The sequence below is a fragment of the Aulostomus chinensis genome, chromosome 19 (assembly GCF_037954235.1).
Source record: "Aulostomus chinensis isolate RoL2024-O1b breed Wild chromosome 19, RoL_Achi_v1.0, whole genome shotgun sequence".
In the NCBI taxonomy this organism is placed as follows: Eukaryota; Metazoa; Chordata; class Actinopteri; order Syngnathiformes; family Aulostomidae; genus Aulostomus; species Aulostomus chinensis.
The window spans coordinates 12,593,305-12,620,271 of NC_141338.1; the positions used below are offsets into that span (position 1 = coordinate 12,593,305).

The 26,967-nt window shown below is 41.8% G+C and overlaps 2 protein-coding genes across 2 annotated transcripts in view; one reads left to right on the top strand and one right to left on the bottom strand.

Moving 5' to 3' along the window:
* The window catches only part of dbh (dopamine beta-hydroxylase (dopamine beta-monooxygenase)), a 19,231-nt gene extending 16,154 nt beyond the window's left edge, over nucleotides 1-3,077 (top strand). Inside the window, exons 9-12 of the mRNA XM_086187350.1 lie at nucleotides 1,080-1,139; nucleotides 1,299-1,426; nucleotides 1,661-1,820; nucleotides 2,893-3,077. Coding sequence (XP_086043476.1) covers nucleotides 1,080-1,139; nucleotides 1,299-1,426; nucleotides 1,661-1,820; nucleotides 2,893-3,006 — 462 coding nt within the window. The 3' untranslated portion in view covers nucleotides 3,007-3,077. The remainder of the gene's footprint in view (nucleotides 1-1,079; nucleotides 1,140-1,298; nucleotides 1,427-1,660; nucleotides 1,821-2,892) is intronic.
* A 1,186-nt stretch (nucleotides 3,078-4,263) lies between these two features.
* sardh (sarcosine dehydrogenase) overlaps nucleotides 4,264-26,967 on the bottom strand; it is a 45,254-nt gene continuing 22,550 nt past the window's right edge. Inside the window, exons 13-22 of the mRNA XM_086186547.1 lie at nucleotides 22,068-22,151; nucleotides 21,868-21,981; nucleotides 21,503-21,641; nucleotides 18,646-18,759; nucleotides 16,954-17,101; nucleotides 14,251-14,344; nucleotides 10,833-10,995; nucleotides 10,468-10,636; nucleotides 9,416-9,551; nucleotides 4,264-6,507 (exon numbers count right to left, since the gene is read on the bottom strand). Coding sequence (XP_086042673.1) covers nucleotides 6,379-6,507; nucleotides 9,416-9,551; nucleotides 10,468-10,636; nucleotides 10,833-10,995; nucleotides 14,251-14,344; nucleotides 16,954-17,101; nucleotides 18,646-18,759; nucleotides 21,503-21,641; nucleotides 21,868-21,981; nucleotides 22,068-22,151 — 1,290 coding nt within the window. The 3' untranslated portion in view covers nucleotides 4,264-6,378. The remainder of the gene's footprint in view (nucleotides 6,508-9,415; nucleotides 9,552-10,467; nucleotides 10,637-10,832; nucleotides 10,996-14,250; nucleotides 14,345-16,953; nucleotides 17,102-18,645; nucleotides 18,760-21,502; nucleotides 21,642-21,867; nucleotides 21,982-22,067; nucleotides 22,152-26,967) is intronic.

Sequence of the window (26,967 nt, forward strand, 5' to 3'; positions counted from 1 at the left end):
CATGTTCTCCCTGTTCCTGTGTGGGTTCTCTCTGGTACTCCAGCTTCCTCCCACAGTCCAAAGACATCAAGAGGGGACGAGGCTGATTGATACTCTAAACTGACCGTAGGTGTGACTGTGAGTGTGAATGGTTGTCTGTCTCTATGTGTTGGTCCTGAGCTAGACTGGTGACCTGTCCAGGGTGAACCCCGCCTCTCACCTGAAGGCTGCTGGGATAGGCTCCAGCCCCCCCCCCCCCGACCCTTAACAGGATAAGTGGTAGAAAATGGATGAGATCTCAGACTTCTGACATCATTGTGTTCACCCTGAACTCAAACATTCAGAAATTGAAGAAGATGTTGATTTTTGATGTCAAGTCGAAGGAAACAACCAGTACCTTCAACATTGTTCAGTTCATTTTTTTCTATTTTATTTTTTCTGCATCAGGGTTGTCAGGCCTGAGGCTTGAGGACTGTTGTTTGTCTTCAAGACGTATGCAGATTTCCTGGCTATTCCAGGAACCAGGAACTGTCTGGCCTTGCTGACTACTGCAGAACTTCCTCCAGATTTTATAGTAGAGACTTGGTTGGTGAATAGTGCAATGATCTTTTCAGCTTCTAGAAACTTAGCAACTCAAGGCCAAGCGCTGTCATGCTGCAAACTGACATCATGTTGAGAGACAGACAAAGGACACAACAATCCTGGTATCAAGCTGCATGAACCAGCTGTCTCCTGCAGCTGTGTCCCTATCGCACACCTCCCGGTAACTCCAACCGCACCATGGGATACTGAAAAAGATGGATAGAAAGAGACAGAAGATAGAAAAAAAATAGTAACCTGCACTGTAACATTTTTAGATTCTTAGCGGCATCTCGATATTCTGTACCTGTGCAACTGATGGATTATCTTGGCAGAGAGGAAAATGCTCGCTAATGGGATTATTCAAACAAATTAATTGGCAAACATCTTTAAGCACACGCACAAATCTCAGACATTTTTTTTTCCCTTAACACACTGATGTCTGCAAAAATGAAAGTGTTGCATTAACATCTTTGTGTATTTTGAGTGTACCATCCATGTGTTGTTTCTTCACCCCGCAGGGCGATGACCTCATAACAAAGTGTACTTACAACACAGAGGACAGGACCAAGCCAACTGTGGTGAGCAAGTTCAATATAAAGTAATACAAACGATCAGCCTGTCAGTCCTCGTGCTTCCTTCTCCATCACAGGCGCTGTCAACCCTCCACTTACCCTTCGATACCTCCTGCTCTCTTTACTGTTCTTGTCCATCTCTCCTTTGTTGTCTCTGGGTTTTAGGGAGGTTTTGGCATCATGGAGGAAATGTGTGTCAACTACATTCACTACTACCCTCGCACTCAGCTGGAGCTCTGCAAGAGCCATGTTGACCCAGAACACCTGCAAAAATATTTAAACTTCATTAACAGGTAACACACGCACAAACCTTTTCACTTTGCTTCTCCATCTCTGGTGTGACTAAGCAACTTTTGCCCCCCACCCCCCCACCCCCATCCTCCATTCCTGGAACCAGAGAGGGGATTACTGCTTTTAATCTGGAAAAAACAGATACGTTGTCCTTTACGGTGACACTGTTCTCTCCATGCCAAGTCTGACTGTTTCACTCTCCCTCTCCTCTCTTCATCATCCCACCTTCCTTCCAGGTTCCACGGGAATGACCAGTGTGTATGTGGTGAGGTTAGTGTGACGGAGCAGTATTCTCAGCTACAGTGGGACAGCTTCGCTGCTAAAGTGCTGGACACGCTTTATAACACAGCCCCTTTCTCCATGCACTGCAACCAGTCTACTGCACGTCTCTTTCCTGTGAGTCCCAAAGCGCACACGCGCACGCTCACGCACACGCACACACAACCAATTAAACCAGCTCTAAAGTAGACAGTTGGATAGAATACAGTCGGACAGGCTTAACAGACAGTGTGTTAACTTGTATTGGAAACATACTCACACACACACACACTGGTCAGTAACGGGGATAAATCATGTGCAAAACCATGTAGCAGTAATATCGATCGGGATATTTTTGTTTTGGTGTGGTATCGTGCGGAACGGCAAATGTACATCAACTACTGTAGATTCTAAAAGAGACAGAAATGAACAAGTCAGCTTTTTTAGTTCGTTTCTGTCTCTTTTCATTAATGGGGCCAATGGAACACTGTCAAAAGACTTTAGCTGCAGCTGCTTTCAAGATACTTGGAGGAAGCCATCACATGGGAGATCATTTCAAAGTAAAGCAACTGCACGCTGACAGCACGATCTCAAGGTTTATGGTTAAAATTGGATTTCGCTTCTCTCTCATTTATTTTTCAACTGGTCATGAAGTACTTGACCTGTGTTGTGAATTGACCTGCAACTTTAGCTGGGTGGAGTTAAATGTACCTCGTAACTGCAGTCTAATACAAGCAACAATTACAGGGGGGTTACAGAGTTTACAGAAAATGCACAATTTAGAACTTTGTTAGTTGTTGTTGTTAGCATGCTAGCCATGCCCGCTAGCCTGACGCTTCATAGAAGCACGTTTGTTTTCGCTGATACACCTGAATGAACTTCAGCATCACAAACAGGCATAAACAACAATGAATATGCTGATGAGTCTTTGTAGAACATAAATAATAATACTAAAACATTTATATGCAAATTGTTTCAGAGGACAAAGAGTCTGAACCACTGAATGACACATTAAAAAGCAAAAAGACTTTAATTGTGTTTTTGGAGGTGCTGACAGTGTTTGATGTGCTCCTGTTATTGCTGTGCAATTCAATTAAACTTGCTGTTTAGAGTGCAAGGACGTGACCCCTTCTGCCACATTTGGAGGGGAAATATTTAGGACTTGACAATACATCATACGTCAAAACCATTTATATATCTGTTTCTCCAGGGCGAGTGGGACAAACAACCGCTGCCCGTGGTTACCTCCACCCTGAAGAAGCCTCCGTACCCCTGTGAGGTTGGACCGCGTCCCACCAGCCGGCCGCTTACCCCCACAGCCTGAGCCGGTGGGGAAAAGTTCAAAAATCTTCTGTGACTCTGAGGAATTCTCATCCGTCTCATGTCTGTGTTTGAAGATCGAATTCAACTTAGGCTCACTGATTCTTGCTCAGTGGTATTATGTGGATAGTCTGTGTGTTGTTACCAGTGCTCACAAGTTCATATTTATCCTATTCATGCTTCACATTTCAAAGCGGTGGAGATGGTCTTTACTCCGGACTTTTTCAGCGCGCAAACTGTGTGAATTTCTGCTGTTACTTACTAATAAATCAATATCAATTAGGTCCTCTGTCAAATGTCTTTTGCCTGAAAAAAATGACAATAAAAATATCATTAAGTGGGAAAGTTATCTGCTTCAATGGTTGTGATGAGAAGATCGCTGGACTCAAAACTGAGCTCCGTTCATTTATGGTTTTATTTTGGCTCTTGAACATTCTTCAATCTCATGGTAGCGTAAGTTTCAGTGTACCTAAAACGATTTTAATATCGCCTACCACAGCTAAAAATCATGGGTCAAGTCTTTGGTCTATTTTGTCCATTAATAGCTTCTCCCTCACCCTGGTGGTGACCCATGAATCATCAGATTGGTCAAGTTCATTTTATTTATGTAACACCAAATCCTCATGACATAAATGGAGCAGTTATAGAAGCTCACACCTTAACTTGATTTAAAGAGACCAAACTATTCAACCAGGGGAATGCTTGCTGACAGCGGTGATGTGAAAACTGTATTTTAACAGACGGTATCGTCAGGCTCTACGTGGGCGGCCATCTGCCTTGACCATTTGGGCTGAGAAATGACGAGAGAAAGGAACAAAGGGGTGTGGCCTATTTAACACAACAGAGCCTGTATCTAAAGATAGTTGTTGATCTGGACACTGGACTGTGCAACATCTTTTTTTTACGATGAAATGTCATCTAACGCATGACATGTTATTTGATGGATAATTACGTCCTAAAAGAAGCTTATAGTTTCACCCACATCTGTCTGTCTGTCTGTCAGCAGGATTATGCAACAACTAAACCCGTAGGCGGGGTGCAGCAGGAGCCAAGGAATAATCCATTATATTTTGGGGTAGATGCATTTCATTTAATGTCTTAAGATTAATTCATTACCATTAATTAAAAAAAAAAATCTAAAACCCCTTGAAATTTCAATCACCAATTTAAAAGTCTGTTGATTTCAGCGGCTGAAGTCGACATTAAGTTTACAGTTTTGTCTTATGAGGAAATACAAATCAAGGGACACATTTGAGCCATTTTGATACTTTATTTTTAATCGTGTTGTTAAGCTAAGCTACTCCTGAAATCTACGATTTCACCAATTATTGGGCAGAATCCACAAATCATCCCACACACATACAAATGCCCCTTTAAGACTCAGCTTTTTATTCAGGGCTGCTACTGACAAAGAATGTGGTGAACTTGGGCAGTTCATTTGAGTGTAAACACAGATGGAAAAGAACTCATGACCAAATTGCACATGTAAAAAAAATAACAAACAAAACAAAAATTAGGTCTGTCACTACATTTCAGGAATTACAGAAATGAGTTTGAGTGACTGGTGATTTGTACAGTCACTGGTCGTGCTGTACATAGAAAGAGTTATTCATTCACAGAACCACAACGCAGAAAATTGGAGCGTCTTAGCTAGAAAACTTGTTGCCCCATTTAGTTTTGAAATATATAAACACACACACACACATTAGAAGGCACCATCATTTCTCCAATAGTCTTGTCCCAAATTAGCAGTATGGACTCGTTTTGTCACATTTTAAAATTGTTCACATAATTAACATCACAGCCCGGCCTTACTGACTAATCTGCCACACTAAATTCATTTTTAAATTGAAAGTTAATTAATGAGACGAAGGTGCCGCCTCTCTGCAGTCGGCGTGAAGGAATTGTGCAGCAGGAAGGTTGACAAGCGGATGCAAAAAAACAAAAAAGTCACAGCTGATTGACTAAAAAAACAAAAAAAAAACAAGAAAAATTTGAGCTTTTTAAGAATTTGTGAAATGTTAGGGAACTACCTTTTTTTTCAGATAACATGTTATCTGTTGAAACCACAAGAGCTTTGAGTTTGAGAGCGGCAGTGGCGGCGGCGGTAGCAGATTAGCACAGCAGAACTCAGCAACAGGGGGGACGGAGCAGAAAAGGTTTCAGCTGCTGATAACGGCTCTGGTTCTGTTCTTTTTCCTCAGCTGTCCCTGCCTGGTAAATTGTGCGTTGGAGTGCACGTTTTGTTTCATTTTCCTCTCCCCTCCCCCCTTCACATCTATGATGAACACTGCCTGCCTGCGATTTCAGATGGTAGCAGGAAAAACTCTTGTTTTAGTCATTATTATCAGCACAAACGGTAATCTGGCTTAACCTGCGAGTAGGGATAATGTGCAGTCTAAGTATAATTCTATTCACTACAGTAATACAACTGTAACCTGTGGCCTCATGGATGGTTTAAAATAACATTACAACAGTAGGATGTTACACAAAATATAAAACAGCCTTGGTTTCAACAGCCTGACTAACAGATGCTACCAATAAAGGTCTAGTTTTCTCTTTAGCTTGAGCAGATAAAAGCTTTTGCCACCAAGGAGTTATGGAATTTAAATGCACACTCATTCACACACATTCTCACACACACACACACACACAAACACACACACAAACACATTTGTTGCAACAAATCTAGCCTCATTGTCAGGACCAGGGCAACAGCTGCTTGTGTTTCACATACAAAAAGTACCTTCACAGCCACAGACGAGCCTGAAACACGGCGCCGACGCCTGTAGCAATGGTCACTGCAGTCACCGTCATCAAAAAGAACAGCCACACCAATCACTCTCTGGTCCTGGCGGGCATATTTTTAGCAACATGCCGCTGATGTTATGCAGCGTCTCTAGTGTGTTTCAGGCTTTGAGTTAATGAGGGTTGTCCTGAGGTTCCAGGAGTTTACTGGTACCGCAATGATTGTGACATATTCTGTTGGTGTGTTTTTCCTAAAGTGGCTTAAACATGATCATTTACAGTCATTTCATCTCTTCAACTCCGCAAAGGCACAACTGAACATTACTACAGATAATAAAACCTATAATTTCCTATGGATTATCAAGACATCTTAATAGTCACACACATAACATGATTCTTTGCTGTGTAAACAACAAAAACATGAAGATCAAACTCCTGTTACTTCATGTTGTTATATTGACAACATTTTCCTGATCAATATAAATTCCATCATGTGTTCCAGTTCCATAAAAATAACGGATGAAATCTGAATAAAATACTTGATGTGCATGTCAGAAAGCTGCCCCTCTCAAGTGTGTGTTTGATTCAGTTTTCACATGAGTGTGTGTACGTGTGTGTGTGGTCCTTCTCAAACGTAGATGCCCTTGACGCGTTTATTCTCAGGGTCAAATGGAGATTTGAGGTGGGCCTTGGCTTTGTACGTCACTCCCATCCTCTCCAGGGTAAACTCGCCACTCTTTACAAAATCAGCACTCACCTGATAAAGAGAAGAGAGACGGGGCGGAGACCGAAAAATGACAGATGGAGGAAACACAGGAAGGGGGGGTGTGTGAGAGAGAGAGAGAGAGAGAGATGGTGGAATGAAAATCATATCAAACCAATTAGTTCACACTCTTTGTAAAATATTTAAACGTGTTGCTAAAGCGGCAGCGTCCTCCCAAATGAACAAATTCATATCTGACAGGAAAACCATGCAAGATTAATATAAACGCTGAAAGCAATTCATTCACTCATGAGTCAATGTCTGCTCCCTCCTAACCCACAGAGCTAATTTCTACTGACTGCCTCGCTTTTCCCTCCTCCAGCTCTGCCACTGATCTGTCACTCTTACACACACACACACACACACACACACACACACACACGCGCGCGCACACGCACATGTGCACAGACACACAAACACACAGCTGTCTCTCTCTCTCTCATTGCCACTCAGTTTTTACAACTTCCATGTTGAAGGCTTTAGAGGGAAGAGATCTATCCAACCGACAACCTTACTCAGGGGCAAAAGCTGCATCCATTCCAGCGTCCAGTGTCTCCAGCAATCAACCGATGACGTAAATGTCCTTGTCCTCGTCTGAAGGAACAAGTGTTTCACACACTGCATTAATTGCAGAAATCGTAGCAGCCCGGTTACAACAAGAACCGATGAGAGGACGCAAACATTTCCCTCACAGTTGCTAATTAAACGAACCCTGCAGCATTCTTACAAATATAACGGTTCTCTAGTAAGATATGAATTAGCTTTCTCCATCTAAATGTCAAGTGTTGGCCTGGTATTCCTGCTGAGAAATAAAAGAAATAGCAGCTGACTTATTCATTCTGTTTGGAAAGTATGAGTTTATTTTATTAATAGCGTTTTTACTGGAGTCAGAGGGATTTTAAATGTATCCAATTTGGTGATTGAAATAAAAAGACATTCTTAAAACAAATTATATTAAGGGGGGATCTAGTAACATTGCAACATCGTTAATTAGTCAATTGAGAGAAAACAAATTAAATTAACTCTTTCAATAAATGGTTAATCATGTCTTTTTTTTAAGCCTCTGCACCAGTGAAAGCCATAAATTGGAGGCATTATGTTGTCCGCTATGTTGGGCTTGAAGGAACACTGGGACTCAAGGATGAACTTGAAAAAAAATGTGGTGATCCAATATCAAACTTCAAGGTCACGATGCAGTATTTGTATTTCAAATAAACATAAACATGAAACATTTTCTGGTTCCAAACAAATAAATACAAGATTACAAAGATTGCAAGATTACAAAAATGAAATACAAGATTTTTTGGTCAGTAACGACAGGAAATAAAGAGGATGAACGTGATGAAGGCCACAAAATAAAACGTGTTGTTGCTTTATACCACTGGAGTTTTGACCTTTCGACTTAAATGTACGAAAATGAAAGAGAAAGATGTGAAGAGTCAGGCCTGCAGAGGAGTGCAGACACTCGTACAGATTTAGAACAACACACAAGGTTGTTGGTTAGTGTACACACACACACACACACACACACACACACACACACACACACACACACACACACACACACACACTCGCACATCTGGTCCCATCTCATATTACTGAGCACATTCTCTTCATTCACATCACTGGATTCCACCTGGTATCTGTGTGTGTGCGTGTGTGTGTGTGTGTCATTGTGCCCATATTTGTGCATTGAACTGAAATGCCCTACAAAACTAATGGTTGTCTAAGGGTCACCTTTGTTTTACGAATAAACGAAGACCACAAACCTGACATGTGTGTGCACGCTCGCGCACACTCACACTTACACACAAGACTGTTTTAGGTTATGAACGAATCATGTAGGCAAACACGTGACAGCACAAATACAGTCGTAAGCATTTTTGTTAAAAGGGACAGTTCATCTCAAATCAAAAATCATGTTTTTCCTCTCGCCTGCGACGTATCCATCGAGTTCCTTTGGTGAGAGTTGACGAAATTTAAGACCTTTATTCGTCCCTTGGTGGGGAAATCTGGAGATAAACGGCCTGTAGTGAGGTCAGTGCTCGCACACTCGCTGTCTATCTTTCTCTCTCTCTCTTTCTCTCTCTCACACACACACACACACACACACACACACACACACACACACACACACACACACACACACACACACACACACACACACACACACACACACAGTGGAGCTGGTTGATATCAAACGTTCAAATAGAACCCAAACTGAAACTGGACTTCCAACTCGTAGATTCCTAACTGACACTGAGATCACAATCCAGTATGACCACTCGGGCATCCATAGTGGATCTTTCTGATAAAAACTCTGCACCGTTGTCAGAATGCCCCCTTAAATCAATCGTGAACACAGAACCATTCATCTGTATCCTGTGGATGTGTTCGCTACTGTGTTTATACAGTATATTCAAAATAACACGTACAGAGTTGGTATCAACTGCTACTGCAAAGCTCTGAGATGCCAACAATGTCCATTTTATTGTTTTTTCCCACTTCTAGCAGAATGTGGTCAGCTCGGGTGTGACATCACTCCCAGATTGGACCGGCAAGCTCCAAGGCAAACGGCCCGCTGGTAAAAGACCTTGTTTTGGGGCCGTTTCACATGGACAATCTGAGGTGTTGCAGAAAGACAATAGTTCTTTTTTTCCACCATACAGAAGGCAGATATTATCTCCAAATGTTGGCTGCTCACAATTCTTCAACACTTTTTTTTTTAAAAACAAAATGTTTTTTTAATGTTCATGCATCTGTGTTCAGGCTTGTTTACAAGATTTTAGCACATATTTCTGCTAATATCAGCTGCATCAGGAGACATCTGGCCTCTTCTCGCCCTGCAGGTCAAACTTTTGTTGAATTGCGCATGAAATAGGATGATAAAAATAATAATTACCACTCCGCCATCAGGGTTGCGGATATATCCGTAACCAATTGTTTTGTCGATGAAGAAACCATAGTCAGCACGCCGCAGGTGACCAACAGGAACGCCATTGCGGAAGATCGCCTCCAGACCGAACATTGGTACTTTCCTGAAGGAGACAGAGGAAAAGAATTCTTTCAAACACAGTGCTTGATATCAAATTCAATTAAATTCAAATAGTTAATGTGCACAGTAATGAGTAAAATACCACTGACAGAAGCGTTCGTATTTCCCATGAAGAATACAATGAACTGCAGTCGTCAGATTTCCTTTCATAATAAAATCCAAATCATCAGGACCCCCCCCCCCCACACACACACACATACACAATAAGGCTTCTAGTTTGAACGTTACGAGCTTATAAAACTAAGATAAATGTGCTTTTTTTCTGTACAGTTTCAACTCGAGGAATATAATCCTCAAGCTGAAGATTAAACATTAATAAAGATCAAACCGGAACTTGTGGCATTTTCATTTCACAGCAGGGAAATGCTATTTAAATGTTTTATCTTATCAGGTGAAAATCTTAAAGAGGAAGACAGAAACATGAGTTGCCAAACAAATTCTAGAACAGCATTGACCTAATATCACATTTTACTGTTTCTGAGAAGGGAAACTAAACCCCAAACCACTTTTGTCAGCTGAAATCTAAAGTATCCAGTACAAGTGACTGATCCCCATCAATGACGTGTCAGTGTAAGTATCTCTCCATACTGGGTTATAAATGTGCATAATGATTGTCCACTACTGGTTGAAACACAGCTGTTGGAACAGATTTGTTCCTTGGCTGATCTGGTGGCGGGTGATGTCATGGAGCCAGCTTTCATCATCAACCACCCACCTCCTCCCCACCCTATGTGTGTTAACACGGTGTTATTAATTAAGAATATAAAAATATAAACTACACTGTCTTTAGGTAAGTGAACAGAACTTTCATTTAGGGGATAGAAATGTGTCTGTGGAGATCAAAGTATTTCAGTCAAGCATTTATGTTGTCATTCATTTCTGTCGGAGGTTCTACTGACTCGTCGATGGTGAAGGAGACGATGCGCCTCCTCAGCCCCTCCTCCTTCTGTTTCTCCAGCCTATCACGGCCCTGGAACGGGATTGAACTCTTCAGTTTACAAGTGAACCCAAGCCCCGCCTCTAAGGGTGTGTCATCTGGGCGAAGGTCGGCGTGCCAATGTCTGTAACCTGACAAATATGAAAAAGGTGTCTGAGGTTATTAATATGAGCACAGAACAACAAGCAGAATTTTCCATTTAAAGCATTTAAAAATCTGTTGGCTCCTCTAGATGATGTATTACTATTCAAGTTACATCAAGTCTTTATTGACTTCCTAAACGATGAGACAAGCGTAACCCGAGCTAGCCTCTGGTGTCAGAGTTACCTTTCTCTATGCTGAGTGAGTCGATGGCCCTGTAGCCTGAATTGATGATGCCATGCTTTGCACCAGCAGCCATGACAGCCTGGTAGACGGGAAGGCACGAGTCTTTGGGAATGTGCAGCTCCCAACCAAGCTCTCCAACAAATGACAGACGCATCGCTCTCACCTGGACCAGAGAAGGAGAAGTGGGAGGGGCTTAGAAAGACCGAGGGGGGCTGGTGCTCAGTCACACTCACACATTTAATCTTCAAGGACCAGATCCACTTGTCATGCATTTTAATACTAACAGCAGCTGCGCAAAAAGAGAGAGAGAGAGAGAGAGAGAGAGAGAGAGAGAGAGAGGGGAGAGAGAGAGAGAGAGAGAAAGAGAGAGAGAAAGAAGAAGAAAAGAATGAGAAAAGATATACAGATCTGATAAGAAGCACAAAGACTTAAAGCTTTTTGGACACAACCTTCATTTCCCAAAAAGATTAGAGTCTGAGAGATTAAAAAAATCACTAATGGGGGCGGTGGTGGGGTAGTGGTGGTGGTGTTGGGGGGGGGGGGGGGTTAGAGTTGGAACCGATGAAAGAAGGAGAGAAGGAGGTGATAGAGGGAGATAGTGCAGGAGTGTACAAGCGTGAAGGACGAGACAATAATGGCAAGAAATGGCTTAATGATGCTTGGGAGGGAGATAATAGAAAAGGGAGCTTTTGTCAGTCTGTGTTATTTTGTGTAATTTTGTTCATGATGGCTATTGTGAGTATTTTTTTTTTTAATCAAGACCTCCATAGTGGTAAAACAATACAAAGAGTGCAGATCTCCTAGCGCTCTAAATATTATAAATATCACAAACTTGTCTCTCTGGTCACAAATGGACAGAGAGAGAAATGGAAAAGTATTTTCTCCAGTATCGATACAAATCCCCCTAAAAATCCACAAGGACGTTTGATTTGGTCAAGGACAGGCGTTTGAGCTCTCTGACAAAACTAGATTTTAAATAAAAGCTGCAGGTGGTTTGTTCTCTTTGCATAAATTTCTTTTCTCCTCCGCAGCAAAGGTTTTAAGTGTCACAATACAAAAAAAAAAAATCAGTATTTTGATAGGATACCTGCCTAAAATATCTTGATGCGGATAATCAAAGAAGAAATAAATGGATTTAAGGTGGATAGAGGGTAGGAATTTATGCCAAATAGCATTTTCTTAATTTTCAATACATTTATACCGTAGAAATTAACTTAGCCTGGATTTATTTATGACACAGCAATAAAACATGGCTCGAAATAGAAATACAGTCATCCATCAAGGTCAAGCAGGTGAATGAATAAATATCTAAATGTGATCATTTTGACTGACGTCACTGCTTGTGATATGATTTACAATATTAGAGGTAATGTTAATCTTTTTTCACTGTTATTCAAATGCATCTAAATGGTTTGTTTTTTGTGGGGCAAAGGGGGAAAAAAATCCAAGTTACATTTTGACAGTCGGCTTTAACAAATCCTGTGTCTTGCTGTTACTTCAAAATTGCAGAAACCCATATTGCAATTTGATGTATTCAGCAGCCCTAGCAGGGCACTGCGATTGCTTCATAGTCGTGGCAAATCATGCAACACAAGACTCAAATGTTATGATCTTTTCAAACTGATTTAAAAAATGTGAGGGAAGCTTAAAAAGCAACTGAACAGAAACCAAAGTGTGGAAGGGAGTCAAAAAAATAGGAGAGAAAACTCTCCAACAGTTTCCCCAGTGGGTGCTGTGACAGCCATCTGGCCAGCCAAGGTTCACCCTGGGCCCCATATGTACACCAAGAAACTCTGGGGAGGACAGGACATGTCGGCCTGCACATGTACATAACACACAGACGCACACACACACACACACACACACACAGGCGACGAACGCGCTGTGACACATGCATGCTTTATGTGCAAGTCACTCACACATTTACTAAACTGCACACACATGCAAGTGGAGAAATGCATTTAAACATGAATTCATGACCTCACAGGCAAGCCAGCATAGTTGCTTCAGAGAGAGAGAGAGAGAGAGAGAGAGAGAGAGAGAGAGAGAGAGAGAGAGAAATCTAATGAGCTCTGAGGTGAGTGAGGGCCAGAGAGAGAGTTGTGTTCTCAAAGCAGTGAGCGCAGGCATTAAGATGTCACCCAGACAGGGCCAGTTACCAGCTGGAACACAGCACAAGCAACACACACATGCACAGCCGCGCACGCTAGCACACAAACACATACACACAAAGACACACACACAGAGTGAGCTTGGGGAAGATGCCGTCTGCAATCACTGGTGCGTTGCATAATTCATGCAGGAGCAACTAAGACAGGATGAGCATATGTGGACATGTGTGTCGCTACATGTGCTGGCACAATATGCTCTTTTTGATCTGAGGCCAAACACAGTGTAGAGGTCAAGTCTACAGGTCGCATACATTACACGGTGTTGTGTTTAAACAATGAATGATGAAGATGGCTAAGTGTAAATGCGTGATTTCACCAGCATTGCGAGCAATAGCGCTGGAAAGAGAGATGAATGACCTCAGGGCAGCAGAGAGGGAAGGCAGCAAAAGAAGCAGAGAAACACAGAAATGTGGACAGATTTGACATCCAAGAATCTAGTCACAAGGATGCCATCTGTCTCTCTCTCTCTCTCTCTCTCTCTCACACACACACACACACACACACACACACACACACACACACACACACACACACACACACACACACACACACACACACACACACACACACACACACACATATTCACTTTTGGGGTATTTACATCAACTTGCATTAATTTACCCAAAGCCATACTAACCCTCATCTTAAAAGCTTACCTGAAAATTAGGGACACAAAAAGCATTTATCCCCAGACGCATGTGTCACCCCCAATTAAAAGTTCTGGTTTGTGTCCCTGAAAGTAGTTTAAGTTTAGTCAGTGGCCTAAGTCATAAGATGTGCTGTAACCTACTTCAACCAGTGGAAAATGAGTGTGACGGGACACCCTGTAGATAAGAATTTCATCCATTTGGTCTGATAACATTTGGAAAGTCTCCAGAGGTTATCTGCCCTCCTTCAAGTTAGCAGGAGGCTAACCAGTGTTTGAATACAAATGCACAAATTAAACAAATGCATTCATCTTGATTCTGAATCAGAACAAAGCAAACAAGCCACAGGTGTTGACACTAGAGTGGTAGGGACAAAAACAGAGCTAAAGCTGAGGAAGGTGCCAGCGCTGCAGTGCTGATGACTGTGTGTCATTCACCATTAAAATTATAATTCACTCAACAGCCTGATCTGCATACAAGCACTTTTAATTAACCCATTTATTACTCAACTCAGACTGACAGGCTTATTTTAAAGCTGGCAGATGTGTGTGTGTGTGTGTGTGTGTGTGTGTGTGTGTGTGTGTGTTTGTGTTTTCTCACCTGATGGCCAGCTGCATTGACAACTTTATGGGTAGAGAAAGGAAACGCTTCATTGCTCAGATCTGTGTCCAATACCTCCTGCAGCACCTCTCGACTGCACAAAGAGAGAGAGTGGAGGAGAATCATTAACTGCTGCTATTTGCATCAGTGCAACAGTGACACATATTTAATCTGTGTGTGTGCACATTATACACACACACACACATATACATGTATATGTGTGTGTGTATATATATGTATACATATATGTATATATACACATACATACACACACACATATATATATATACACATGTATATATATATACACATATATATATATATATATATATATATACATATATATATATATACACACACATATATATATATATATATATACACACACACACACAGTATATGTGTGAACAAACACGGATCAATGAGGTGGTTTTGCAAAATTTCAATCATAAGAAAGCTGCAGCATTACCAGTGATCATCTCCATAGAGATGGACCTTCTTCACCCACAAACCCCACATGCACATACACACACACACACACACACACACACACACACACACACACACGCGCGCGCGCACACAATATTACATAAAGATGAGTCAACAGAAAAAAAAAGCAGTCTAAATTTAGTGTACTTGTTCACTTGTATGTTTGTGAGTGGGCAGGTGCAGAATACAATGCGTTTCTGAGAGATATTTTTGCAGTAATAAAAGTGTGTATTGTTGCATGTACGCTTGTGTGTGCTGGCATGCATGTGGGTGACAGTGTAACGCACAGACGGATGTTTTCTTCTGGCTGTCCTTCAGTTTCTGTCCTTCCTGAAGCAATGCTTTGTTCATTGAACTTCAAGAGCCCAAGAGCAGAGCATGGCCAATTAGCTATATATAATCTGTGAATGGCTCCCGTTGTGTGTGCGTATGTGTGTGTGCGCATGCATGTGTGTGTAAGTGTGGGGGGGGGGCAAGGGATGTTGCAACCACCAATTTGTTTCTCTGACTTGCCACTTAACTGTGGCTCTCAGCTGCAGATCTGAGGATGCACACACAAATAGGTCTCGCACATCATTTCCTATATTATAAGTGAGGCTGATAATTACAAAAAGCGGGAGCAAAGTTTGGAACGCGCTGCCAAGCTGTGTGAGAAGCTGCTAGTGTAATGACTCCCCTCTCCAGAGAATTTAAATCAGAGTCTGGGAGGGAAACCGCACACAAACGGATTTCCATAAACACTGTCATTCTCGCTCTCTTCAAGCTTTAAAGAGTTGGGAAAACAGAAGCGTTTCTATTCTTCATAGATGGAAGAAACAATTAGGAGGAGCTGGGAATCATTGCATCATTGTGGTCTTGTTTATGTATCACACACACACACACACACACACACACACACACACACACACACACACACACACACACACACACACACAAATATCTCCAAAATATAAATCAGACAGGCCCTCACATTCTGATTGCACTTGAAATTCTCAAGAAACCTCAAAAAGCCCAACATCCAACATTCTGTTCTGTGTGTACATCTCTGATAGAACACACAGAAACTGTATGTTGGACGACTGCTGCCAGTGACACACTAATTTCTGTTTAGACGTCAGCGACAAAGCCGCTAGAAATAAACTAATTGGAAACCTGAGTATTGGTGATTGCGGACGAGGGGAGAAGAGGGTCGAATTAGAATGAGAACGTGAGGAGAGACACTTGTGAGAACAGAAGACGAGAAGAAGCGGAGTGGAGAGCGGCCTAGCTGCTGGTGAGAGGGAAGAACAAAGATGAGGTGGAGGAGGTGAGAGGAGAGGAAAAAAAAGAGAGACCAGTAAAAAGCTGAAGGAAGCCCAGCTTGTGTTTGGAATGAAAAACAAAGAAAAAGTGTACAGAAAAGTGAAATGTGCAGCACCATTTTCACCTATGACAACATACACCAGGTGCATCCACCACAAGACGCGGCCATTGTAGCAGGTCGCTTCCATTGGAATCAATCGGTTCTGCTACACTGACCACAGGAGCCTCAGAGCTCTGTTTTTACACTGCTGGTCAATTGATGTCTACGTGAGAGAACACACTCCTCCAGGCGTAGAGAGTGACAAAGAATTGGAGGAAAATACCAACACTGAGGGACCAGCCCTTTATATTCATCATTATAAATACTTGAACCTATTTGTATCCATAATCTTACAGTTAAATGATCAGTTTACCGTAGCACAGTAGCATGTCGCTGCTCACGGAGGAAGCTGGTGTCACAGCTAAACACCTTCCAACATTTGGCCACAATAACTGCGGATGCTTTCATCGGTTTATATACACATGACTAGAAAACGCTGGCTGTTTTCAGGGTGTATAAACAGCGGTTGCTTGAAATTACAGCATTAACCTTCAACTTCCTCCTCCTGTCTTCAATCCACCTCTGTCACTGCACTCATCTCGCACATCTACGGCCAACTCTTGAAAAAAGCCACTTAACCTGCACTCCTCTCATCGATCCAACAGCTAATCTCCCCCACCACTCATATCCAGGAAGAGAATCATAACCTGCATCTGTAGATCAATCAGTTCTTTTTTCTCTTCCCCTGCTCATTGCCTTGGCTGTCTCCTTTTCTCACCTTTTCGTCACCTTTATATCAATAAAGACGTCATCTCAAATTATTCACGTCGACTCCTTTATACACCCCCCCCTCCCCTCCTTCTTTTCAGCACCTCTTGGGTCCCTGGATGCTGATCATGCCCATGTCCTCTGAGTGGTCCATCAGCTGGCAGCGGAAGCCTTGGTCCTGAAGAACTGTTCTAATGTGGTTCCAGTTGTGTTCTGCCACGCCGCCTCCGATGGCCAGGTAGTACGCGTCGCCTGAAGTGAAGAGAGACAGTAGTATTGAGGGTCGTAGTACAACAGTACAACACTGCAATATAATAATATTAAGTATAATGTGAGAAGGAAGTGGCACTGTGGTGCAGTGGTTAGCACCGTTGCCTCACAACGAATAGGTTCCAGGTTCAAATCCTGGCTCCTCTATGTGTCCCTGTGCCCACATGTTAGCAGTAGAAACTGTTTGTTTTCTTACTGATATCAGTCAGCCGGCCAAAAATCATCTATTCCCGGCATTCTTCATCATCAATGACCATTTAAAAATCACAATGTTTGCATGTTTTCAGTAAATATGAAATGAAAATTTCCACATAATCTAACTTTCATACAGAAAATATTAATGTCAGTAAATATCTTCCAAGATTCAAATCCCACACATCCCAAGTGAAGTCAGAATAATAAATCTCTTTAAAATAATAATAATATATAATATAATATATGTATAATAATCACTCCTAAGGGATCATTGCAAAAAAAAACAAAGTTAAAAAAAGTACAGCAGTAATATTTCAGAGAACAGAGTACATTTGCCATTTTTCAAATCGGGGAGGTTTCCAGTTACAACTACCCTTGACTAGAGGTCGACCCATTTAAGATATGTCCGATAAACAGCTTGGATACCTGACATTTTTATCAGTCCTGGCACATTTTATCATCTTACCGACGAAATAAAAGTCAACTTTGATGCAACCTTCGCTCACAAAGGCAAAGTCCGTCACAGCAACACTGAAACTTTCCAACAACCATTTTTCTAATGTAAGAGGAGGAAGCCATAAAACTCACTCCGGGGTTATTATGTTTAGCATGCCGGGAATCTGTGCCACGCTCTTGAAAAACACACAAACAAACACACACACGCACACACACACATAAATTCTCATTCTACTAATACATTTCAGAAAATACAAACACAACAGAATGATAACTTGCCAACTAAACTTTTTGACTACCGGAGCGAAAAATGAAAACAAATTGTGCATGTTACGCTGGGTTATCAAATCTGTGACGTGAACTTGACAGCGGGGTGTTGACTCAAACAGACAAAGTGATTTCTAGCTCAGTGTTTGATCTTTAAACTAATGAAGGAACAGCACTAGAAACCTGATGTGATATTGATTTATTCTTATTTATTCATTCTTGTCTGATGATTTGCAACGTATTTTGTTCTAAATCGAATTATCGTGGGTTCTGAGTATCACTGAGACCAATACTGCTGTTTATTCACCAGTAGCAATTGAAACAATAAATAAAGACTTTTTCATTCACTTCACTAGTGTTCAGGTTTGTCCCCTGTCTCCATCAATACTTAATACACCAGACTTAGAGTGTACAAACTCTGAGGAGCGACAAGAAAACCTGAATGATAGACAACAGACAGACTTAAAATCATAACACATCATAGGGGCCAAATGATAATGACAAAAGTTACAGAGAGAGATAGTAGATGTAACGTGACAAATCCAACAGAGAAACAACACACACACACACACACACAAACAAACAGGCATGCTCACACACTTGCTTACCGTTGGACTCAGGTGCCAGGGGGAGGTTGGCAGCTCCGGACTCCAGCCTGCTCACCGTCAGGTCAGCCTCTGCCCCTCCTCTCTTGTTCAGCATGCAAGTATACACAGTGGAGCCTGAAACACACACACACACACACCCATAAGCTTCCAAATTGGATTATACACCATGAGTGTTAGTTTGTGTGGCCATGAGTTTGGTTTTGTAGATATATATTGAAGACATCAAATATATGAAGCAAGATATATGTAGTAAATATATAACATAATATATGTTATGTAGCAAAGACACAATTGTTAAATAACTCTAAATGTTTTATATTTAGATTCCTCAAAGGGTAGCCTGCCTTTGCTTTGTTGACAGCGCTGCAAACCCTTGGCCTCTCAGTGAGCTTCATGATGTCATCACCTGAAATGGTTTTTACTTCTCAGGTTTGAGAGTCAGAGTTCATTTGTGGAGTTTCTTGCTTCTTAATGGGGTTGGGAGCATCAGTTGTGTTGTGCAGAAGACAGGTTGGTACACAGCTGACAGCTCTATGTGACAACTGTTAGAATTCCTACTCTAGCAAGAACCCATCAGCTAAGTGAAGAGGAACAACAGTCCATCATCACTTTCAGAACTGAAAGTCAAAACTATCAGGCGCTACGATGAAAGCGGCTCACGCGAGGACCACCCCAGGAAAGGAAGACCAAGGGTCTCCTCTGCTGCTGAGGATGAGTTCATCCGAGTCACCAGCCTCAAGAATCACGAGTTAACAGCACCTCAGATTAGAGCCCAGATAAATGCCACACCGAGTTCTAGTAGCAGACACGTCTCTACATCAACTGTTCAGAGGAGGCTGCACCAATCAGGCCTTGATGGTCTAACAGCTTGCCGGTGACACTGTTGAGGATTTATTCAAAGTGAAAGTACACTGAACCAGCATGGCTACCACAGCATCCTGCAGCAACACACCCATCCAGTTTGTGTTTAACTGGACCATCATTTGTTTTTCAACAGGACAACGACCCTAAACACTCCTCCGGGCTGTGTGAGGGCTATTTGACCAAGGAGGACAGTGATGGAGGACTGCACCACATGACCTGGCCTCCACAGTCACCTGACCTTAACCCAGTCCAGATTGTTGGGATGACTGGTAGTATATATAGAAAGTAAGTTCCTCGTGAAAAGGGGATTAACTCAGGGGAACACCATGACGACATTCTTTTTAATAAGTAGTTACCACGGAAACACCTGAGATATGAACCCCATTAACAGTGTAATGATCGCTGAGAGCATCGTCAAAATAATTTTATGTAATTATGAAAGACATAAATTCCATCATCCGTAGGCCAAGGATCTCCTGGGTGTGACGATGTGTTAATATGCGACTGACACTCTGTCACCCCTCATTCCAGTGAATAAGTGATGTTACACTTTAATCCTGTCCTCTGTCATGGCTGCTGGGGAGCTACGCAGGGTCACGGGGAGGTTACACCATGTTATATAATAATAATAATAATAATAATAATAATAATAATAATAATAATAATAATAATAATAATAATAATAATAATATCATATATATACATATATTATATACATTTTTTTTACCTTCCTTTTCTCATTGCACATATTATTTCCTCCTATGTGTAATTTTGGATGCCCAGGATAAGGACCGAATAGGTCAAAGTTCACCACAAACCCTGCCATACTGGCAAGTCCTGGTCCTTTATTGACACTCGTAACCATCTGCATTTGTTTTCTCACCCTGCAGTGTTTCAGCCACCGTTTGTTGTTTGTGTGCCTCACTCTTAGAAAAACAAATGTGAGCCAATCATACGCCTAATTTACACACACACAAAAAATTCCATATGTTGTTTTACTGCCCATGACTTTGTTTACCATGACATAAAAAAAGACGTTTCTATAAATGCTGCCTTTGGCTGAGGTCAACTTGGCAGGGATGCGTGCTCTCCTGGTGACCTCTAGCTTGTTCCTGTTTTCGAAGTGTGAACCACTTTATGTTTGTAAAAATTAAAGTCTGGTTGATTCATGGAGCAGACACAGCCATATCCTGAATAGTTTTATTCCCATTTCACACATTTAAAAATTCCTGGAAAATTTCCCATGCTATAAAAACCAACATCATCTTGATGACGAAGCCCGCGTCTATGTATACGCGTCACCTCTGTGTAAAGTTTCTATGGGATTGTCTTTAAAAATGATCCTAATAAAATAGATTTGTATGGGTCCAAAATGAGATAAATCCTGTGAAAATTCCAGCACTTAATGTGTCACGTTACAGCCTGTTCAATCAGTGCTCCTGGATCACATCTGTCGGATGGCTACCACTGGGATTTGCCAAAGTTAGAAATGTTCCAATCCTCTAGAAAAAAAAAAAAAAAAAATCAGTCCTTGCATTTTTTTTTCAGTGAGCTGGATCTAAATGTTAAATGCACTCCTGCTGCCTCTGAAAGCGCATCTCTGTCAACACAGAGGCAATCTATCCTGCTCAGCAGTGAAAACTGACAGGGGACAGTGCAGGAATATGAAGACATGAGGCTCACATCTGTATGCAGCTGTCACTGCAGGTAGAAGGCAAATGAAGTCTTACTCATCACCACTTTCAACCACATCTCTGAGAGGCACAACTGTAGGCTTGCACAGGGAGATTTGGGAGATTTTTCAAGCAAGCAAACACACACACACACACACACACACACACACACACACACACACACACACACACACACACACTTTTGCTCCTATGTTGTCATCTTATTTAGCTCCCATGTATCTGCTGTTCATTCTGTCAATCTTCCACTCCATCTGTGTGTGTGTGTGTGTGTGTGTGTGTGTGTGTGTGTTCAGACTGACCTGGCTTCTTGTTGACATCAGCAGTGAACAGCCAATCAGCCGCTTTCTTGGCATCTGGTCCGGTGAGATAGAACTTCCCAAAGTAGGACATGTCAAACACGGCCACACCGTGTCTACATGAGAGGCACTCGCTCTTAATCTGCAGTTGATTTTTTTTGTTGTAGTTTAAAAAAAAAAAAATAGCCATTCAGTGAACATAGACCTTTAAATCAAATAGAAATCTCTCATCTGCTAGTGCCCTGCAGTCAAACATGACATTTCTACCATCCTTTCAGACGTTGCAGTTACGAAATAAATGGAAAAATCCTTGTTATTTCTCATGAAAACGCGTGATCATACACACACCTCTGCACTTGGGCTCTTACCACATCGTGATGTGGAGGGAAGTCAAAGGTGTACTCTTTGCCCAGCAAGTCGTTGTATTTGTAGTTTACGTTCTTCTTGATGTCATAAGCTCCGTAGTAATCATAGTCTTTAACCTTTGCAATTATACAGAAAAACAAATTGGTTAGAGGTCCATCGATCATGGGTGTTTGTGCGCTTTTGTACAGTAAATGTGTCTCACAGGGGCTGGTCCCTCTCTGTTGAACCAGCCAGGTCTCTCCCAGCCGTGTCTCTCCTGGAACACACAGCCCTGCTCCATCAGCACCTTAAACACACAAACACACACACACACACACACACACACACACACACACACACACACACACACACTTCAATTAGTATAGCAAGTGTGCAGAGTTAAGGATGGTGAGCGCTCACTTCAGATCTGCTGCTCCTCAATATCTGTCATAGCTAATTAATGGTGTTCTTGTGACCAGAGCCGTATTTTCACCAAACACTGCGGCCATAATTGTATTTTCCTGTAGAGGTGAACGCGTTGATGGAGCAATCAATGACGAAGAGTCGTGCTCGAGGGAATTTAGCGTAGCACTTAAAACACATAAATGAACGTCCCTCACATTCAAGCCCTCGCCAGACAAGTTCACATGATGCTCACTGAGCTCATTGCTGCCGGCTAAATCTCTGCCTTTTCGTTACACGTAGCTTGTATCTGTGGTGATCTGGGGGCATGCCGCACCTGCTCTGTACACACCAGAGACAGGGATGGGAATGAAGAACCAGAATCAATAGAGACTCAGTATCACTAACCAGCAATTGACAGTACACGTCTGTGAGCTCATAATGGTAATGCCTTTTATCAGTGTTGGTGTGTATTTCCAGCAGTTGCTCCTTGCAGGACAATAACGGCATCTCACACTGCGCTCTTGAAGGAAAAGATAAGGTATTCAATTTATTTTACTAGTTGAAAAATACAAAACTTGAAACAGAATCTGACTGACAAGCAGAAAGACTGAAAACATTAGCTTCAATAAATACTTGTGTCCACCATTCATTCAACTCACGTGAGGCAGACATGCTGCACTGTCATCTGTTTGATGCTTAAAACCTGTGTAGGGGGACTATTCTCGCATGGAAGACTGACTGACAAGGGAATAAGGGAGTCTGTGATGCAAGAATGTGCACGGTTGTTTGTAATAACCCTCAGTGCCAGAAGATGGGGACAAAAGTCGGAACACTACAGCTTTAACTGCTGATTTTCACAAGTTTCACTTTCAAACTTGAAGATGAAGGCATTAGACGCTCATGATATATGTTCACCTGCTTCAGGCAAATAACTTCCACAAACACACCCATTCGCCTCAGGCTGAAGGCAGAAGCTATTCAACCACTCTGCTAAGGGTTTGCTCTACTGTTTCTTGGACAGTGTTCAGTATGTCTGGCAATAAAAGTATGTTGCGAGGAAAAGTTCAAAAAATCTGTGTGCTGCCCCTCAGCAGGCCTCTATAAATTGGCTTAAAGGGAAGGGAATATACAACTGAATGCATAAATAGCCAGAATAAGACAAATCAGGATTTATTTAACTATGAATTAAGCAATGCTATTCTAGTGGAGTCACCAAATGAACGAGAAAGCATCTTAGTAATTCCCTTTTAATATAAAAATAATGAATCTGTAGCTTCAAACTGATCCAGGAGGCAATAAACCAACTGGCATACATATTAAAAATCCATAACCTTGAAAGAGTTGATGCAATTTTAGCACAAACTGTTGCAAATATAGAACACACATTTCTTGCTAATTTCATGGAAAGTGTTGAAATGAGACGCTTCGGCGCTCTCCGTCCTCCTTGTTAAAATTGACAGTCGCCCACAGTTGGTAGTTGTTCTTCTGCTATGCTCCTAGCTCCTAGCAGGCAGCTAGTTGTCTCCTGCCAAACCTTCCCACACCAAGCTATATTTACCATCTGTGCTACCGAGGTGGAGAAAACGTGTGAGCAGCAGTGTCAGAGATGGTCTGTTTGTGCTCTAAAAGAATCTCATATTACCTCCTAAAAGTAGATATTCATTATTAGTGCAAGGACACCTTCCCTTAAGTACCCCAAGAGCCAGACTATTTCTTCTCCTCTCTGCCATCACTATAAATGCTCTGCATTAGTAGGAAGGCTAGTTGCTAGGCGATGGCCCTTTACAAGTGATTAACAGGGGTCTTCATAGGCATGCAGCTGATGGACTGAGCTCTCTGCCGAGCTACCTGAGAGCAGTTATTGGTGTCGTTTCAGTGCCCCGTACAGTAGCTGGCTAGTTTAAAATATCACGATGTTGCCAGGTAAATTGGAAAAGCAGCAACAGCATTTAGCAATTTTTTGAGAACAAGGTGGTAAATAAAAATACAAATATACAGCTTAATTCTGAAAGGCAACAACATGGGTTATCTAAACAAAACGAAAGCTATTTCAGTACTTGAGGCTGGAGGGAAACTTATGAACATTTGGCACAGAATCACAAGTGCAACACATTTTTCTCATGGAACAGAATGACCAATATTAACACCAGGCACACCAAACAAACACACACAAAAAAATAATTCACGTTAGCTAAAAATACTTCACAAAATAATATGACGCGTGTTTGCAATTGGGTGGATTAAAAATACATACAGAGTCCCTCAAAAAATATAAAAAAATAAACAGGATTGTTAACTGGGTTTTCATGGTGCAGACTATTTTAGACTATTTTTTTTTCACGAAAGATAAAATTTCTGACTAAAGAGCGGTCAGAGAGCGCAAACATCCACCAAGGTGAGCTCTGTGTGCGCTGCTGTTCTTAAGAGTGACAGAGAGATGAAACCTCACTGTTGTGCAAATATCCCCTCCTGCATCCACTAGGTGGCACCACAGCACAAACACTTAATACTGTGTTGCTGCAGGTCACACCAAGAAAACACAGTGTCGCTTTGATGCAAGTCAAACGATGGTACATCGATCTTATTCCTGTAACCACCAGGTGGCAGGAAAAGGTCGTTTGGAAGCGATTTGACTGTGTGGAATCCGGGTACTTGTGACAATTTCCTGTTCTTAAAGTGAAATTTGCAACATCACTACAGTTCCTCAGTGTAACAGTACTTAACTCAGTCGTTAAAGAAATTCAAGTTCCTAAGGTGTTTCTGACCAAATCTGAGATGGAGCTGATGAGCAAAGTGTAAAGAAGCCACCAGGCGGCGCTATGACAAATCTGCTCAAAATTTCACGTGTTCCTCCTTCACCGTTCTACACCCTGCCACCAAGTTTAGCAAGTGAAAAAAATCCACCTCATAGTTTTATGTAATCCCACTGAAAGTCAAACACCACCAAAAAATATTTGCTATTTGCTGGCTGTTTTAAAAAAAAAAAAAGTTCATAATTTAACTACTGACAGGTATAAAAGTAACTACAATCAAAATAAAAAGAATGGCTCCATTCAATATAAATGAAAGAAGCCCTTCAGGAAACTCCTTGATTATGTGTGAAAGGTGTCAATGAAACGGAACAGAGTACGCTCTGAGAATACCGTAAACAAGAGTAACAACATTCGGAGTGACAGTAATCTGCCCTGAAAGGACGCCCAGATGCCAGAAGAAGCATTGCAGCAGTAAAAAAGTAAATGAAGTCTAGCACAAGAAAGCAAGGCTAAGTGGGTCATTAATGAATAAATACGGTGACGTGGTCCATTTAGAATTGGTGTCAGCCAAAGGAGAAAAAGAGAAGTTGAAAGAAATCCGAGACGAGGCAAGCGAAGATAAGTGTATCATTCATAGTAGTGTTAGCAGGATTACGTTAATAAATGTAACTGCTGGAGATAAGTTGCTCTGCTAACTGCCTTCTGCCTGAGCCTGAATCACTTATGTGGTACTAGATTTGACAGGAGAGGAAGGGAGGAGGAGACAGGAGGGGAGAAACAAGTACATGAGAGAGACACAGACAAAGGCCAGAAATGGGATAGGAACACTTAGGAGAATGAGGTCAGCGTTAGACGAGAGATTGTATCCGTGCAAACGTTTGTTTTTGGGACTAACTGGGCAACTGACAGACATGAAAAAGACTCCTATCGAATGCCAACTCCAATCTGATTTTTAGCACCAGCAACTGAAGAGAAACAGACAATCAGGCAATAGGCTGAGACGGGTTTGAAGGGATGTCAAAAAATCACCCCAGAGCATGACGTGTGAAGACTACGGGGGAAGCACAGAAAGACAAGAGGCCCTATTTCAGTGATCAATGGTGCGAGGTCTAAGGTGCCAGAGCTTTTGGATTGTGACAAATCTATTCAAAGTCCATTAAAGAATGCACAATCAGGGCATAACGTCACAAAGGGGTTGTGGTTAATCTGAAATGCATCATGGATGTACTCAGGGCTAAACATCGATGTAGCAACAGAGCCCAGCGCCCCTGCACCCTGGCATATCCATCATTTTTGAGAAATAGTTTCAGATATCTAACTTTATGTCCCCTGGACAGTTTCATCTGTTCTCAAGCTTACAGTTTCAGGACCTGTTGGGTAGGTGTCCCCCGATATTTGCGGCATGCAGGGATGTTACAGCGCTGCACACATGGAGGGTTCAAAACCACTGAACGCAGCTTCTCTTATCATTAAAGTAAATGTGCTAAACAATAAAGAATTCATTTGGGAAGCTGACACATAGATCCTGTCGGAGATTTAATTCAAAGAAGTTATGCTGCTGTGCCTCGGGTGAACGGCGTCTCTCCTAATATGGAGATACACTTAGCATGTGCTGCATGGGCTCGCTGCAGCTGGAATCTACCAAAGTTCCCTGAGCTGAAGCAGACATGATGTACACTAGAATAATCTTTCAAGTGCGAAAGCTGTAGTTGTGATCTTTTTACATATTTGTGCTGCTGTGCATCCTTGTGCGCTTAAAAAGAAAAATGTTCATACATTGTGCACCGATTTGGGACAGTGTCAGAATGATGCACCCTTTAATTAGCGGGAAAAATACTGCACCATTGCCTTTAGACCTGCTTTCGATAGATAGGAATGTACTAACAACCACATATGCACAGTTTGGTAGAAGTACATTTGCTATTCAAACAACGCAAGCGTGGGACTCTAGAAAAAACTAAAGCT